General features: G+C 39.9%; 1 protein-coding gene and 1 long non-coding RNA gene across 2 annotated transcripts; one reads left to right on the top strand and one right to left on the bottom strand.

Annotated features, from left to right (window-relative positions):
* Positions 1-310: 310 nt before the first annotated feature.
* Positions 311-13,435, bottom strand: LOC102076728 (ladderlectin-like). Its single transcript, XM_013267822.3, has 6 exons — positions 12,764-13,435; positions 1,942-2,019; positions 1,634-1,743; positions 1,069-1,203; positions 820-931; positions 311-564 (listed from the first exon to the last, which is right to left on the bottom strand). Exons 2-6 carry the CDS (start codon positions 2,000-2,002, stop codon positions 488-490), a joined length of 495 nt encoding a protein of 164 aa, XP_013123276.1. The 5' UTR covers positions 2,003-2,019; positions 12,764-13,435; the 3' UTR covers positions 311-487.
* Positions 5,801-6,752, top strand: LOC106097507 (uncharacterized). Its single transcript, XR_001223729.2, has 3 exons — positions 5,801-5,870; positions 5,950-6,017; positions 6,701-6,752. It is a non-coding gene; the product is annotated as an uncharacterized LOC106097507 (long non-coding RNA).
* Positions 13,436-17,533: the final 4,098 nt, after the last annotated feature.

Here is a 17,533-nt window from a genome sequence, read left to right as displayed (position 1 = left end):
AAAGTGCCATTTCTGACTGTTAAATTCTACAAATAAAATCTCCTTGAAATAGTTGTGTTTGGTCTTTTTTCATAATTACATGTGCAGTACAATAACTGTTCAGAGCAGAATCTATTACATGATGAACTGTAACTGTTTACAGATATGATGGCAGAGATGTTAGATGTGAGTCGATGTGAGTGTTAAAAACTGACTTCTAAGCTTATATAACCTTGAACAGCGGCACATAAACTCACAGACCAATTTGATTTAGTGCTAAACATTTTAATGATGAAGACATTTTTTTTTGCTTAAAGCAATCTTTCCATTACACATTTCATTTGCTCCTTTTAAAGGAGGCAGTCCAACTCTATTTTATACCACTTGTTGCTTCATTCCTTATGCAGCGTTACAGCAAAACAAAAAAAGTAAAGATGAAAAAACTGAAATTCTAAGTGATAAATGAGATTATTTGCGTCGTTTTCAGATGATTGTGCCTCATGCCAGCTCAGGAATCATCAGATTCTCTTAACGCAGACAGATGGGAATTGGTCTGACAATTCTGATCATTCATACACTTGTCTCCTGCAAACACCAAAAATCATCATGCACTGAAATCATGATCACATGGACACAAATATATCTAACCTGAGGGACATATGTTTCTCTAAATTAAAACAATAATCACTATAGCATTTATACTTCAGAATAAGAATACTTTATTAATACCTGTTATTATTACCTTATTAATTTCTGTCTTTCAATAGTATTAGTTGGACTAAAAAATACAACCTCAATTTCTACCGTTTTATACTTTCAAGAATTCATTTCAAAATGTACCTGAAAAATTCATCTCCATGCATTGCTCATTGTCCCTGTGGTTGTTAGGCTCACTCTTACACCAGTTCGTGTATTGGAAACGTGTTCCATCGATCCAAAACCAGTAACCCTCCTTGAAAACAGAATAATACAATAAATAGATTTTAACTCCCAGATCATAAATATATGTATATCCAAACAATGTTATCAAAGTAAATATTTAAGGGAAGATTTTAACTGTCAGACTTTGTACAGTGAAAACAAACATACCCGTTGACCATCAAAACCACCAATCCATGTTCGCTCACTTGCTTTAGTGGCATCAAATATCACCCTCTGAAGCAGCTGGTACTCCTCCAGGCTGTGCACAGATGCAAGGTTTGCATTCATGGACTCACATTTTCTCTACAGTGGACAAACAGACAGGCCAGTTGCTAAACAATCAAAACAACCTCCAGGATTACACAAATTAAAATAAATCATTTCAGTGATGAACAAATGATTTATTTTAATTAAACTTTGAAACGTAAACTTTTCCTTATGTTTTTTTTAACTCTTTACTTAGTTTTTGGCACCCAACATAGTGTGATTGTAATATTTATGTGCATATGACTTTCCAACTTTGTAAACATTAAATCATAATGTTAATAATGATCAACAGATATCCTCATAATTTCACATTATACAACTTTAACAGTAAAATTCTCATTTGCTTAAGTCAAATTAATTACCAGTTTGTAATTATAAACAACTAGTGTTGTTCTGACTGTGTTTCTTTTATCTAAGTATGAAAAAAAACACAGAGTAACTGATAAGTGCTAATCATTGTTATTACCTGAGCATCAACCCAAGCCAAGGCTTCAGAAACATAGAAGAAACACTGGTCGTAGTACTCAGTCCAACCACAGGGACAAGATGGGGGCTTATTAAGAATATACCACTCTCCTGAAGACAAAGAAAGAAAGTTGTCTCACAGGCACTATTTTATTGGCACTAGTTTTAATTTTTAACAGATTTTGATGTGAAGCGTTTGATTTTCTTCCGTTAAATTTCTATTTTTAAAAACACATCCGTTTAAAAATAGACATTTGTATTTGTACACTTTACACAACATTCAGTATGATACTACTAACATATACTCACCAGCAGCAGCGGTCAGAGCCATCATTGCACAGAGCAGTGCAGACGCAGTCAGCAGCTTCATGATGATATTTGGTATCTCTATAAGAAACACATGAAATAACTGACAGTTCAATAAAGAAATAACAGAAGATCTTCAGCATATCTGTAACACATCTGTCGTAGAATATCGTCTCCTCTTTTAAGCATCAACCTGTAGCTTCTGACTTCCAGAGTGGAGACCAGTGCTTATATACTCTTTCCTGTATTTACATCTTGTTACAGTCACAATGAAAACACACTGAAGCGCGTTTTGATTCCATGCCTCACTGCCCCAGTGTTTACCGACCTTGCATAATTTCCTCCACCCTACTTAAATTTCATGGCTATTTAAGTTTATATATTGACTGTTGGTCAACAAAGAGGTGCCGAGCGCAAGCACTGAACAAATAAACCTTTACTGTGTCTTAAAGAAAACATATACTTAAAGCACAAACTGCTGTGTGTTGTGAGTAAAATACAATGTGATTAATATTATTAATGATTATGAAACAAAACTAAAATTTTCTCTTGTTTAAAAAAAGCCCAGATGTTTTTCAGAAATTTAATTCAGCCACTGAGACCATTTTATTTGTTGAAAAAAATCATTCTTGATATCTGTATTGGGTAATGTGTTAGGAACAAAGGGATGCCACATTGTTCGATGGAAAGACAGAGGACAATATTAAAGGTAATGAAAGACAAATGTTGAAGTTGATGACATTGTAGTAATGATCACAAAGGTATGACGAGAAAAAGAATCAGTTTCTTACACTCATGTGAAACTGCAGTACGTCGTAGGGAGAAGTCTACATGTTGCTCATTTTTTGTTTTTGCTTTGTTTTCTTAAATTATAATAATAAAGTAACTCCCATTTTGTGAACCAGATCCTGTTGTCCTAAGTGAATTCACTGAAGCAAAGATTTGAAAGTTTCGATTTGATCTTTCGATTTTTTTTCTTTGCAAAACTCTGAAGACATTCTCCACAGTAATATATGTGCTATTCATACTGACCACAAAGATGCAACTACAGGACAGACTAATGATTTATTTAAATTTTCAGTTCAGTTCAGTTTTATTTATATCACATCACTTCACAAGATGCTTGAGGTGCATGAGACAAACATATTTACTCTGTTCTGTAATATGAGAATGTTATTTAAACTCCCATTAAAGAAACATGTTTTTGGCACCATCAGTCTCACATGATACTGAATAAGGATGTTTCTTAGAAAAGGGTGGATGTTCAGTCAACACACTAATAAATACCAGAGAAATTAAACAATGGTTTAATTTCAGTTATTCAAATCACTTATTATTATAGTTATTCACTCCATCAGTATTCATCAGTATGTTCAAGTCATTCTTTGATAATGATGGATCTTTGATTGAGTAATATTATTGAACATGTGAACTGCAGCTACAGGTGAAATCATGTCTGACATTATTGTGCTGCAAACTGTAAATTCTGTAACCTCAAAAAAAAAATTTAGGTTGTAAAGATCTTTGGTACGGCATGAGGCTTTGGTCACATATTTCTCGAGGCAGAGGACTTGCTTGTACTTTATTAAAATGGTGGTATGACCTTGGTCATAATTTGCATTGTGTAACTATCATTTGTGTTTTTTCCTCCACGAGGACGATGGTGTTAATGCTATCTTGTGTTTTCCTTCTTAAATTGGAGGAAGCCTGATTACATCTCCACTGATTTAGGAGTCGACTCTGTGTTTGGGCTCCACCTTCTTTCCAACTGTCAAACAGACCGTGTGCGTACTGCAATGTTTTGATGCCCAGAAGAACTTAGTACATTTTCTACATACCTTTAAAATGCACGCCTGTCAACATAAAAAAAAACTAATCTTAAAACTGTTCTGGAGTTATCTTTCCTAGCTTTCTTTTGGCAACAGTATGATAAAAAAAAGAACAACAAACACTGTCTTTTTTTTTTCCTGAAACAATGACATCTTCCATTGTTTTCCAAAAACAACTTGAATTTGTCTGACCACAAAACAATAATTTTGCAATTTTGCCTGTCATTTTAAATCAGCTTTGGCCCCATGTTTGTATGTTTTCTGTGCTCGGTTATGGATAAAATCTGGGTTTGTCAATTTGAGTTATTTCATTTTTTAAAATTTATTTATTTACTTACATTTTATTCAGCATTGAAACTTCTTTGGAACTGGGGTTGAAAAAACATTGAAAGAACAATTTCTTTCTAGACAATATGTTTTGTAACTTCTGTTTTGTTTGATAAAGGAAAATTAATTTCATCATCGCTGTTATGTACACAACAGTTCTCCTTTTTACTTGATAGTTTTATTAATTCATTTATAAGACAAAGACTTAAAAATTGCCTGAGAAATTTAGTTCTCATATTTTTGGTATTCTCCTAATTGAAATAACAGTAAAACTGAAGTAACAAGTCATAAAATCCAAATTCAGCACATTGAATCAACTTCGGATATTTTGTCTAGTTCATTTGTCATGAAAGAGTAGGCCATGCTTACCAGTCAACTGTCTCATTAAATTTGAACTTTTGAAAATGGTGAACTGTGTCAAAAATGGTTCTGATTGTTAAATAGATCATGCAAAATGTATGTAAAACCTGTTTAGTTAAAGCTGAAAGTCTTTACTTCAGTCACATATTGATTGTTTGATTTACAATCCACTGTGGTGATGTACAGTGACAAAAAATGTGTCTTTGACCCAAACATTAGCAGAGTCCTACATAAAGACAAAATATGCTTAGTTGTAATATTTGTTAGTTTGGCAAATTTGTAAGAGTCAAAAGTCAAACCTCCCACACAGCACAGTGACTTATTGTCGATGTAAATAAAGTTTTGTGGCTAGTGATAAGGAGCTATGTAGAAAAAAAAAATGTCTTGTCCTAAGGAGATCCATTTTCTTCACCATACAGTTTGCAAAGAAGAGCATATCAAACCTATGATTTGTTCTTGGTTGTTTTCTTTTTTTCCCACAGGGACATAAGGCAGTAGTGCAAACCACTGTGCCAAGATGCTTCTGGTAGATAAAGTTATTGTGGTATTTTCTCAGACATGCACTTGATAATCAAACCCTTTGACCTTCAGTGTACTGTGGGACCAGAGACCTCCACTCAGCAGAGCAACAATTTCGTTCCAATGTGCAGCAGAGATATATTGTGCAGCAGAGGGCACACTTGGTTTGCTACCATATCCTCTGGCCATAGCACAGGTGATGCTGTACAAATTGCGCTGCAACCTCAGCTTCCTGTACAGGTACTTGCAGTGGCTGATATCCCGGGAAGGTTTGAACGCTGAAAGACTGTAGTGGAAGATTGTAGCAGAAGAAGTAAAGGTTTTGTGGGTCTGTTGGACCCAGTTTAGATGATGGCTTCAAAAGGTGAAGAAAACCATGTAGAGCAGGGGATTAGGGAACATGATGAACTTTCATTTGCCAATTTATATATAAAAGCAGCAATATTTTCAGTCACAATGATGATATCAAAGGGTGGCAATACATTTTTTGACGTTTAACCAGGGAGAAGAAGTTGAATTATATATTGGATCTCTAGAAACATAATAATGACATAATGTCAATAATTAAAATGTGTTTTAATCTCCTTCAACAGAGTTTCTCCTTCACACGGTAACTTTTCCTGTGAAAAAACAAAGCTTTATAAGGTGTTCTGTCGTTGGACTCTTTGGAACCTTTATGTCAACCATCAGTTAATATGTGAAATTAAATCAGCATGAAATCAAATTAGGGAAGAGGCAATTATTTTTTATTTGGTTGAGAAAGAAGTTATTTCCTGATTTTGCAACTATGTAACTATAAGAGTATATAAACACTGGTACCAGAGCTGTTCTTAACCTCCACGGTGAAGACTAAAGCTACTGGCTGACTCAGAAAAGAGAGAAGACCATCTACAGAAGGTCTGGTACAAACTCTTTAATGATCTTTTCTCCTTTCTTTTAAGAATTGACAGTAATTAGATTCTTCTGTTTTACACAGAGGCACCATGAAGCTGCTGCTTGTGTCTGTACTTCTTTGTGCAGTGATGGTTTTGACCCCTGCTGCTTGTGAGTATTGCTGTAAAGGATGTAAGTATATGTGTCACGGTCCGGGGTCGTTTCGACCCAGCATTTTGAGTTCCTTATGTTTTGGTTTTGAATGATTGTTCTTTATGTTTTCTCTGGTGCTTTGTTGATTTTTATTATGGATCGGTGTTTCAGTTATTCTGGTATGTTTCTGCATTATGACTTAGGTTCGGGTTGTATTTTGTTATTATTGCCGGTGTGGTGCAGCGTCAAGTCTGCCTCTGTCTAGTCCATGTCTTAAGTGTGTTCTGTTTCCTGTTTTACTTTGAAGGTTCATGTCCCTGTCTGATGTCAGTGTTCCAGCTTTGCTCTCCCTGTCTCGTTAGGTCTTATTCCTCCCAGCTGTGTTCTCCTTCTGTCTCTAATTCCTTGATGACTCCCTCTGTGTATTTAGCCCTGTGTTTTCCTGTGCTCACTGTCGCGTCGTCCCTCAAGCTGTGTGTTTCCTTGTGTGCCTCCCCGTCAAATGTAAGTTTATATTTCCCAGTTTAGTTTTGTATGCTTTCCCCCTGCCAGCAATAAAGCTGAGTTTTGAGTTCATCCTTCGAGTCTGAGTGTCTGCACCTTGGGTCCTACTCCTGCCTGCCACACAGCGTTTCATGACAATATGTCATTTTGTACCTCTTTACATAATAAGTCACCATTTAATGTTTTAAATTGTTTAGTTCTTACAGATAAAGTTGACAGCAGTGGTGCAGGGGATTTAATTCCAACAGGTCAGTGGACATTTTACTGATTTTAACCAAAACTAATCACATGTCTAAAGACAAGAAAAACAAAACAAAACACACCTGTGTTTTGCATGATGTGCTTCTCGTTTATAATACAGATGATATATTTTAAGAAGAGAGGACAAAAAACCCAACATAAAATATAGAAAAGAATTATATATGAGCGAGATTATCTTTTGTTATTTATTTTATTACTATTATTACTTTATTCTTTATTTATATTTATACATTTTAATGACAATTTGTCTTTTGAAATTGTGTTTGCAACTTACTTTGTTCAACCTCATCTTTAACCTCATCTTTTAACCTCATTCTTAAATTTACCATCTTTCTTGATTTTGATTGTTTGTAAAAGGACTTTCTAAACTTTATTCAAAATAGGGGTATAAACAGATTAGGTATTACTGTAATAACTAGAATTATATGATTAATAATTATGAAAAAATTACACTTGCATACATATAATTACACTTTATAACTGTGAAGGAGTAAAAATGCCCTGTTTTCTTCTTTCATTGTATTTGTCATTATCTAAAATAATGTAAAATACGATTTCAGCTGGAGTCACGTATAAAACTATTTTGCCCCACGAATAAGTGACCAGGTCAACATGTCCTCTTATTGTCCTCGCGGTTGGACTTGGTTCAGACGTCGCTGCTTTGTCTATATTCCAAGAGCCATGAGTTGGGATAAGCATGGAATTCCCATAAAAACACAAACTGATGTACAATAGTGTTTGTGTTTTGCTTGCTCCAATTTCTTTATTTCATTTTGAAGCATTACATTTTTTCTCTCGTTGTAGCAACCAACCTAAACATCGAAACGACAAATCAACAAAAACTGCATTGTCTTTTAAGACCTTGTGTCTTTAACAAGAGCAGACTGGTTGTGTTACTATAGCACTTATTTTAGAAAACTGTTCGTTCTTCTGTTTTACATTTTTTCACTTGTTTTATGCAGCAATAAAGCTTTCATTCAAGCATCTGTCTGTGTTACATCTCTTGTGTTTAGGAATATCCATATTCAGCACTCACAAGACACATTCATTGAAGTTGGGGAATTTAACATTAACCTTGATGTCCTAAGGGAAAGGTGGTGGTGAGGTGACCATGAGGATTGGTTTTCACCTGTTCAATTCAATTCAATTCAATTCAATTTATATAGCGCCAAATCACAACAAAAGTCGCCTCAAGACACTTCATAGGTACAGAGAAAAACCCAACAATCATATGACCCCCTATGTGCAAGCGCTTTGGCGACAGTGGGAAGGAAAAACTCCCTTTTAACAGGAAGAAACCTCCGGCAGAACCAGGCTCAGGGAGGGGCGGGGCCATCTGCTGCGACAGGTTGGGGTGAAAGAAGGAAAACAGGATAAAGACATGCTGTGGAAGAGAGACAGAGATCAATAACAGATATGATTCGATGCAGAGAGGTCTATTAACACATAGTGAGTGAGAAAGGTGACTGGAAAGGAAAAACTCAATGCATCATGGGAATCTCCGGCAGCCTATGTCTATTGCAGCATAACTAAGGGAGGATTCAGGGTCACCTGGTCCAGCCCTAACTATATGCTTTAGCAAAGAGGAAAGTTTTAAGCCTAATTGTTACGACCCGGCTCATAGCCGCAACATAAAAGAAGATGAATACCAGATTGTGGGATGAGAAGAGGCTTTATCTTAAAAATGGACAACCAGGTTGGCTAAAAAATGGCTGGTGCTGCTAAGGCAAACACAACAAAAGAGATGGACAAAATGGTAAACGGAGAACTAAACTATACTGGGAAAACTAAACTACTGACCCTGAAGAGAAACACAAACCTGAACACGAATAACAGCGAGCAGAAAACAGATGACGGTTGGGCAGCAGGGAAACACACGGATGAGACATGGTGGATACACAGACGGACCAGCCAAACTACAAAGACAGAGGACGCGACTTAAATACACACAGGGAAACACAGGGAGATTACACACAGGTGGGGAACACAGCTGGGAATAATCAACAAGACGAGACAGAGGTAAAACTGAACACACTCACATGAGACGCAGACCTTCACAATAAAACAGGAAACGAGAACAAATCCTTAAACATAACATAAAACAAAACACTGACAACATTAAATCATAACATTTCCCCCCACCCAAAAATCAAACATTTAACCCCAAATGAAAATGTTTGATTCATGACCTAGAGAGCCATGAATGCTGTAGTCCTGGAGGACCAGCGCACAAGGCACTGGCCGCTATTCTGCAGGCAGACGGAATGCTGAAGTGGTCCTCCGGACCCTCCAGCGAAGACGGAAGGCTGAAGCGGTCCCTCGGACCCTCCAGCGGAGACGAATGAATGCTGGACAGGCCCCTCGGACCCTCCAGCGGAGACGAGTGCTGAAGCGGTCCCTCGGACCCTCCAGCGGAGACAGACGAATGCTGAAGCGGTCCCTCGGACCCTCCAGCGACGACGGAATGCTGAAGCAGTCCCTCGGACCCTCCAGCGACGACGGAATGCTGAAGCGGTCCTCCGGACACTCCAGCTCTGCAGGCAGACGGAATGCTGAAGCGGTCCTCCGGACCCTCCAGCGAAGATGGACGAAGGCTGGACAGGCCCCTCGGACCCTCCAGCGGAGACGAACGAAGGCTGGACAGGTCCCTCGGACCCTCCAGCGAAGACGGAATGTTGAAGCGGTCCCTCGGACCCTCCAGCGGAGACGAATGAAGGCTGGACAGGCCCCTTGGACCCTCCAGCGAAGACGAATTGCTGAAGCGGTCCCTCGGACCCTCCAGCGGAGACGAATGAAGGCTGGACAGGCCCCTTGGACCCTCCAGCAAAGACGAATGGCTGAAGCGGTCCCTCAGACCCTCCAGCGGAGACGAATGGCTGAAGCGGTCCCTCGGACCCTCCAGCGGAGACGAATGCTGAAGCGGTCCCTCGGGACCCTCCAGCGAAGGCAGACGAATGCTGAAGCGGTCCCTCGGACCCTCCAGCGAAGGCAGACGAATGCTGAAGCGGTCCCTCGGACCCTCCAGCAAAGACGGAAGGCTGAAGCGGTCCCTCGGACCCTCCAGTGAAGACGAAAGGCTGAAGCGGTCCCTCGGAACCCCCAGCGCGGCAGACGAATGCCAGACGGGCCCCTCGGACCCTCCAGCTGAAACACAAGGCTGAAGCGGTCCCTCGGACCCTCCAGCGAGGCAGACGAAGGCTGGACGGGCCCCTCAGTCCCTCCAGCTGAAACAGAATGCTGAAGCGGTCCCTCGGACCCTCCAGCGAAGACAGACGGATCCCGGACGGGCCCCCAATTCTGTTACGACCCGGCTCATAGCCGCAACATAAAAGAAGATGAATACTAGATTGTGGGATGAGAAGAGGCTTTATCTTAAAAATGGACAACCAGGTTGGCTAAAAAATGGCTGGTGCCGCTAAGGCAAACACAACAAAAGAGATGGACAAAATGGTAAACGGAGAACTAAACTATACTGGGAAAACTAAACTACTGACCCTGAAGAGAAACACAAACCTGAACACGAATAACAGCGAGCAGAAAACAGATGACGGTTGGGCAGCAGGGAAACACACGGATGAGACATGGTGGATACTGAAGCGAGATCGATCAACTGTAGACCAGACAACAAACGACGGAGGCCCAGAAAAGTACAATCAAACGATGAGTTTATTGACAACGGAGAACAACCGTCAGCATATGGCTTATTTGCTCTGACAAAAATACACTGAGTTCTGGTTTTATAGCATAGAGGATCACACCCCCACATACACGTCAATACAGGTCAAAAATACATTATGTCCAGTCATTGTTTACAGACAAGGGTACATCTTGTACATCTCTAATAACTATAAACAGACATATAACTTCTCTTTTTGATAACACCTTCCTTTTAAGGTAATAACTTCAAGCTTCAGGGCCTCTAAGGGCTAATAATGGACCCTCGTCCTCAATCACTAAGTAGACTGAATTGGCGCAGGTCTCAAATAAGAAGCAGAAGACACTTAGGCCTTCGCTCAGGCCTGCTACTAGATTTATGTGTATTGTAAGCATGCATGCAATTAACCTGCTATGTTCTCATCTTCCCTCAACATGTATCACCTGGACACTCTCACCAGTGAAGCTTAAAACCCTCTTGGATGGAACATCAACTCTAAACAAGCACAGTTATGCATTGTGTATAGAATGAACTAAACCTGTGAATAAAATGAATGTGATGACAAACATATTCAATGCAATATGAACCCTGTAAACAATATTACTGATAAAATAATACTGTAGAACATGTTATTAATGCATTTATCATAAGGCAGAGTATATGGCAGCAATAAAAGAATATCTAAATCCCAACATTCCCTCTTTTGACATTCCAACAAGGAATGTCACCACACTTCATGTTGTATCACTCCCTGCCCCACTCTATGGGTTCTAAGTTCATCTGGTAGATGCCCTCAACCCAGCCAGGGTTAGGAACCCTCGCCATTACTTTTACCAACAATCCTCTGACACAAGGAATGATACAACAACTAGCGATGACCAGTATTCCCAAAAGTACAGTCAAAGAAAACATCACTGACATAGCCACACCTTTCCATTGTCCAAACACAGATGTCATCCAGGACGCCAGCAGATTTTCGATACCTGAGTGTTCATGCATAGTTTTAGACAAAGTTTTCAAGCCCTCCAGAGCTCGGGTTACTGAGCCATCTGGGGCAGTATTATTAGGGATAAAAGTGCAGCACATGTCTCCGAATATGGCGCACACGCCTCCCTTCTCATGTTAAGGGCCATTCGATTTCCCATCAGCAAACTCGGACCCAATTGTTCTGCGAACCCCATCATGGCATCCCTGGTTAGGTTAGAGAGTCTCAGCAGATTGCAATGAACATAGTTAATGCGATCAACATTCTTATTAGGTGTCACCCAAAGAAATATACTTTCAAATCCTGCAGCTACCGGATTTACCAGTCTATACTCATCTGGAACTCCCCTGTGCACTCCAATAGAGTCTATCCAGGTCGGAGAGTTTAACCTAGGGTCATATGCATGTGTACCCTGGGTCCCTCTTTTGGCCAAAATGTGTCTCTTACGTCTGGCGGCTAAGGTACGTGTGTTATGTTGTGGAATAGCCTTTACCTGGTTCCCAATAAGCATGAGCGAAGCTCCCAATCGCACCATCACACATGTCCCTACGCTTCCCATAGGAACACGAGTATTTTCCCCACAGTAATAATAGAGCCCACTTCTTGCCCATGTTCCAATTACCGTGCTAGGGTCGCTTACATTGTTGGTGGTTCGTCCCATGAGTGTGACAGCACACCAAGTTGGGTCGATCTCTCCCACCTTGTACTTTTCATTATCTGTAGAGAACTTGAAACATGTAATTATCTTGTTTTGGCATAAATGGTCCCACTGTTGTCTGCTTTGAAACGGCAGGGAAAAGTCTGGACAACAAAATACAGTTGCCAGTAGTCACTGCACTTCTAGTTAACTGTAACATACAATCATAGCCCCACTCATCCTCTAATGCAATGGTGCGGGCTCTATAAACAAACGTGGCCTAGCTGACGCACAGGCAACACAGTCAGATACATGTTGTTCTCTAGCATTTTGAGCCACCCAATCAAGCCAGAGGTTACTGTCCTTGAAACCGGTGGCACTGCTCAATCAAATCCTTAGGCTTCAGTCTAGAGTAATCTGTTGTCAGAAGTAATCTCTCTTTTGGTTCCTGTTCCTTTTGAGCTATTGTTCCCGAAGTTACCATCTGATCAGTCAGAATGGTGATTAAGCTTTCTGCGAGCGGCTTAGACTTTGCATCAACTAAATTTACCCTAAGCATATCATGGGGTCATTGCAGACCCGTACATCATACGCTCTCCAGCTACTACTAGCTCCTGTACACTTAATGACGTCACACAAATCAAACGTGAATGAGCTGGTAGACCCTTTAACATAATTCAACTCTATGCCATTATTCATGCTGAGACATTCATCACCTTTACCTGACACCTCGCGCTTTTGTGTTTTGTACCGATCCCGTTTTGGCAAGTACAGTCTCAGGAAGTGCTGGGCTGGACTGGCCTCCGTGTTCAGACAAGTGGTCCGGAGTGCCCTGCAAAATATAGACAATAAACAACACAGCCATCATTAATATCATTGCATACAATAAACATGTAGTTGTAAGGAACATTCTAATCAGTTTTCTCATTACGTGTCTCTGACTCGTGTGTTTGCATCATGTTATATAAACTTTATATCCTGGAATGAAACTCCCCTGCTTTTGTGGAGTCCTCAACTTGTCACCGCTCCTTTCTGCTGGTGTGGCGACCTTCTAAGCTGCTGCTCTTCTTCCTTCGGCCTCCCAGGTAGACTACTGGTTGGCCCGTTGCACAGGTGAGAGGATTTATTTTGCCTCTGCTCGTTACCACCTGTGTTGGGTGTAGAGGAGTTTTCCTCTACCAAACTCTCATGTGCTGGTGCACACTGCGACCAATGATACCAGGTATCGCCTTTCCCTTTTAGTTGACCTGCTGTAGTTGTTCTGGCAACGACCTCATAAGGACCAGTCCAGCGTGGCTCCTTCCACTGCTGGAGTTCCTCGTGGGCTCAAATTCAGTTCCTTGTTTGCAGACTATAGCATAGCCTGCTTTCGATCCTTCTTCATCACGATGACAGCAGCCCTCTATGAACCAATCCTCAGCTCCAGGGATAGGTTCTGCTTTTAAATCTTCCCTGACTTTCCCTTCAACTTCTGCTTTCTTAGTACAATCATGAGGTTCTCCTGATCCCATTAAATCTGCCATATTGATTCCTTCATGTGTAAATGTCAGATTTGGAGCATCTAAAACTTTACTCAGTCCCTGTTGTGCTAATGATGTCATAGTGAACGCCTGCGAGTTCACCTATGCCACCACACTATGTGTAATCAGAACTTTTGGTGGGTGTTCTCTCACTACATGTGCTGTTTTCTACATTATTTTGGCAACCCCTGCTGCATGCTGTGCGCATGTAGGGTGCCTTGCTTCTGTTGGACTCCACCTTATGCTGACATACATAAGTACCTGTCTTTCTTTATTCAATCATCTTCCGGGGGTGAGAGACCTAATATTTAATAATCCACATTTCACTGTTTTATTCTTCGGTTCAGATGTGGATTCTGTATTGTTCTTGCTTTGTTACTATTGATGTTTAAGTTGTTTATTGCTAGGTTTGGTTTGTTGTTGTCTGTTTGGGAGCTGACATAGTCTCTATGGATAAGGGTCTTTGGCAGGGTAGCATCAGGAGAGAAGCTCCAGAGAGGCATGTTCCCTGTTAAAGCTAAAATATAACAAAAGTGATTATGCTAAACAAACAAAACCTTCCAATTCCCCAACCCTATCCGTCTCCTCAACGGGTTGTATGTTTTCAATGTTTCCTTATTATTTTGTCATAAAAATAAATCTAACAAATGACTTAAGCTGTGTGACAGCACCTTGCGTTTACGCCAGGCTGTGAGCTGCCCTAAATCTACTTGCTACACCCCCTTTTCACCTAGTTTAATTTTTTTAATCCTAATTTAAACTATTCCTGACTTCCCTCAGTGCACACTATAAAGTGTACTTAGGCCTGATTTCTTCGCCCCCTTTAACAGGTAGCGCATATCCGGTCTGAACACTGTGTTTGGGCAATTTACGAATTGTTGCAGGATTTCTATGTTATGTAAAGTTCCTCTCATCCCTTTTATGCTTCCATTATAACCTATGTCTAACAAGCTTTTGATCTTCTTTGTAATATAAACAACTAGGTGTATTTGTGCTCTGTTCGTCTCCTTTCTCTGGTTGGTTCCGTTCGGTCTCAGGCTTCCAGGATTCTCGCCCCCCTATGGTCGCTGTGGTCCTGAAATCTTCTCCTGTAAAGGATAGAAAACAAAAAGCCTCTCTCTGCTACACCTCACTAATCTACTGTGTTCATCTAAGGTTCCTTTAATCATTCAAAGTTGTTTCACCATATCATGTTCTGGGCTCTGTCCTTTATATTAACTTTACTTTATCTCCATGCCCTTCATGTGTGTGAGCAACACTTTTAGTTTTATTAAACACGCCCAGGGTAAGATATAAACCATCACCATCTGAGCATAGAAACAGATCAAAAAGAACCACAAAACAATTTCTATATCTAAATTATCAAAAAACCCAAACGTCATAAAACGATCCTAAAACCCCTTTCAAATTAAACCTTAAATCCTGTAACTCCCCCCTTTTGTGACACATCTTATGTGTTACAAACTCAAAATCCTTCACTCGAGCTTAGGAGATTAAAAGAAAAAGGTTAGTCATATCATATTAGATATTCATGCTCCGGCCCTTCAAACCTGTGTTTAAGGAATGAAATCAAATTAATCATTATGTCAAATCTTTTCTTGGCTCCATCCCCAGCCTGCATCCTTGGAACTTCCTAGAAACAAAAACCTGTATGTTAACCAGAAGTTCACATTTCATACTCAGTTTTTCCCCACTTATGATCCAACCTGTGTTATAAGAAAGGAAACTTAAAACAGAACAGTTATCAGTCATGTGTCTAACCTTAGTCCAGTCTTTATCTCAGTGTCCAGTCGGTCCAACCTATGGTCTGCCTCGTCCGTCCAGTCACCATCCATTTACACACATTCACTCACATGCATTAACATCAGGTCTTGCTGATAGTGTGGACTCCCTCGCAAATAATCAGAGTCTTCACTCTCAGCAACATGCACTCATTCATTTGTTTTATTTTGTTTTTAGGAAAATAGTTCTTTCTGCTTTTGGACTGGATTGGCTCGCGGCAATCCTTTTAGAAAGGGACTTAGCCTTCTCCTCTGCCCATTGTAATCTGGAAAAGGTCACCTTATCTTTGTTGTCCTGAGACTTTTGTCAGCGCTGTTATTCACTCTTTTGCAGGCCTGCTTAGAACAAAAATGAGAAAAAGAGAGCTGATTATTAGCTCATCAAAACACAAAACAAAATCACCTGACAGGTTTTTCTAAGTGCACTGTTACAAAAATGATGGACCCCCTTCGACATGTGCATGTTTGATAAAACTCCCTCTATTAAAATAAGAAAACAACACAAATCTAACTGATAGAAGTAACCCATCACTACAACAACACCCTCAACAATCTTAAACACAGAACATTTTGCCACAAGTTCTTCAGGGTCCTGACACTCTCAGGTCAACTTAACATAATTTCACCTGCTCAAAACACAGAAAATCTCGTTAAACGCCACACAACTTGCACACCATCATCACTAAATTCTAAATTTTCTCTTCTGAAAACTACTACACACTAAGCGAGTTGGACAACATGATAAACAGACTCCTATGCTAAACCTGCTATCTGATCTTCATGAACTCTTTTGTATTCTAAGGTTAACGCATTTTTTATTTGTGTGTGTGATTGTGTATATGTTTCTTTTCGTAAGACAGTGAGTGTCTCCCCTCTTTGGCTCATCACTCGTCATTGTTAATGACATGTTTGTTTAGCCTTTCCCCCTCTGCCCCAGCGGCTTTACCCTTGAAGTCCCGTCTCCACCAGTGACTCCAAGCTCACAGGGACTTAGGTTCAAGCAATCGTGACTGCGCCTTGCCTTAGGTTGTCCCAGGGTTTCGAGGTGGGATCTTACCCGTCATGGGCTGTCCAGCCTTCCATGCTCGCCTGATACGGGGGCCAAGTGGGCACGGGTGCTATGAGGGGAGGGGACACACTGACTCTGGAAATCAAAGGAGTGTAAGCTGCTTTCTTCATTTCATCAGTATATTAAGCTATCTCACTTCTTGATTATTCCCAACATTTCACCTGTAACAATTTGTGTACGTGTGTTTTCTATTCATTAATGTAATTGTTAGTTCATGTATTTATTTTCTCAGTCTTTCTTTTTCTAAAACATGTAATTAATATATTTTATTACTTTTTCTTAAGACATTCAGTCTCTAATTGCTCTGTTTTCATGCTGCAACGTCTCTCCCCAGCTATAATCAGACTTCCTGTTTGACGCACACACACTCTCTCAGGCCTCCTCTATTCACGCACTCTCCTATGAGTTATTATTACTTATTTATTATTTTGTACAAATCACACAGAATCATTCAAATCAAGTACTCACAACATTCACACACTTAGAAGCACTCAAAATACGCTTTCCTAAGAGTATTTTATCAAACATGCTTGCTTAGCATCAGAAAGAGGACACAGACAACACTCAGTGCGTCTGTCCTCTTAAAAAGAAGAGAAATAAACACATATGGGACAATTCTCCCCATCTTAGACAAAATGTGACCTTAAATGTCCGTTTCTAAGTCATGTTCTGCTCTATACACGACTCTTGGCCTCCAGGGCATAAAACTTTGAGCATAATCTTTTACTTTACCAGAACCCTCATACTAAGACTAAGACTGCTATATGTGCACTTCTTTCTTTGACAAAGTTGTATTTTGTATTTTCTTACTCAGCTGTATATAGTATTGGTATTCTATTTTATTCTATTCTACTTTATTTTATTGCATTCCAGTGTTTTCTCATTTCTACTGCATAACTTTGCACTTTTGCTTTAACAAAACAAATTTCCCACCTGTGGGACTAATAAAAGTCATCTTTATCTTTAACTAGCCCTAACCTAAATCCTGTCTCATCCACTACTGAAATTCTAGTTCAATGCACACATGTGTTGCAGTTTAAAATTAAAAGAGGAAATAACTCACACCCAAGAACTGTGTGTGTGTGTTAATGTCTGTGTCCCTTTAAATAAAAAAAAAGGTGA

Source organism: Oreochromis niloticus, linkage group LG3, assembly GCF_001858045.2.
Source record: "Oreochromis niloticus isolate F11D_XX linkage group LG3, O_niloticus_UMD_NMBU, whole genome shotgun sequence".
NCBI classification, from domain to species: domain Eukaryota; kingdom Metazoa; phylum Chordata; class Actinopteri; order Cichliformes; family Cichlidae; genus Oreochromis; species Oreochromis niloticus.
This window is presented reverse-complemented; position numbering and strand designations above follow the sequence as displayed.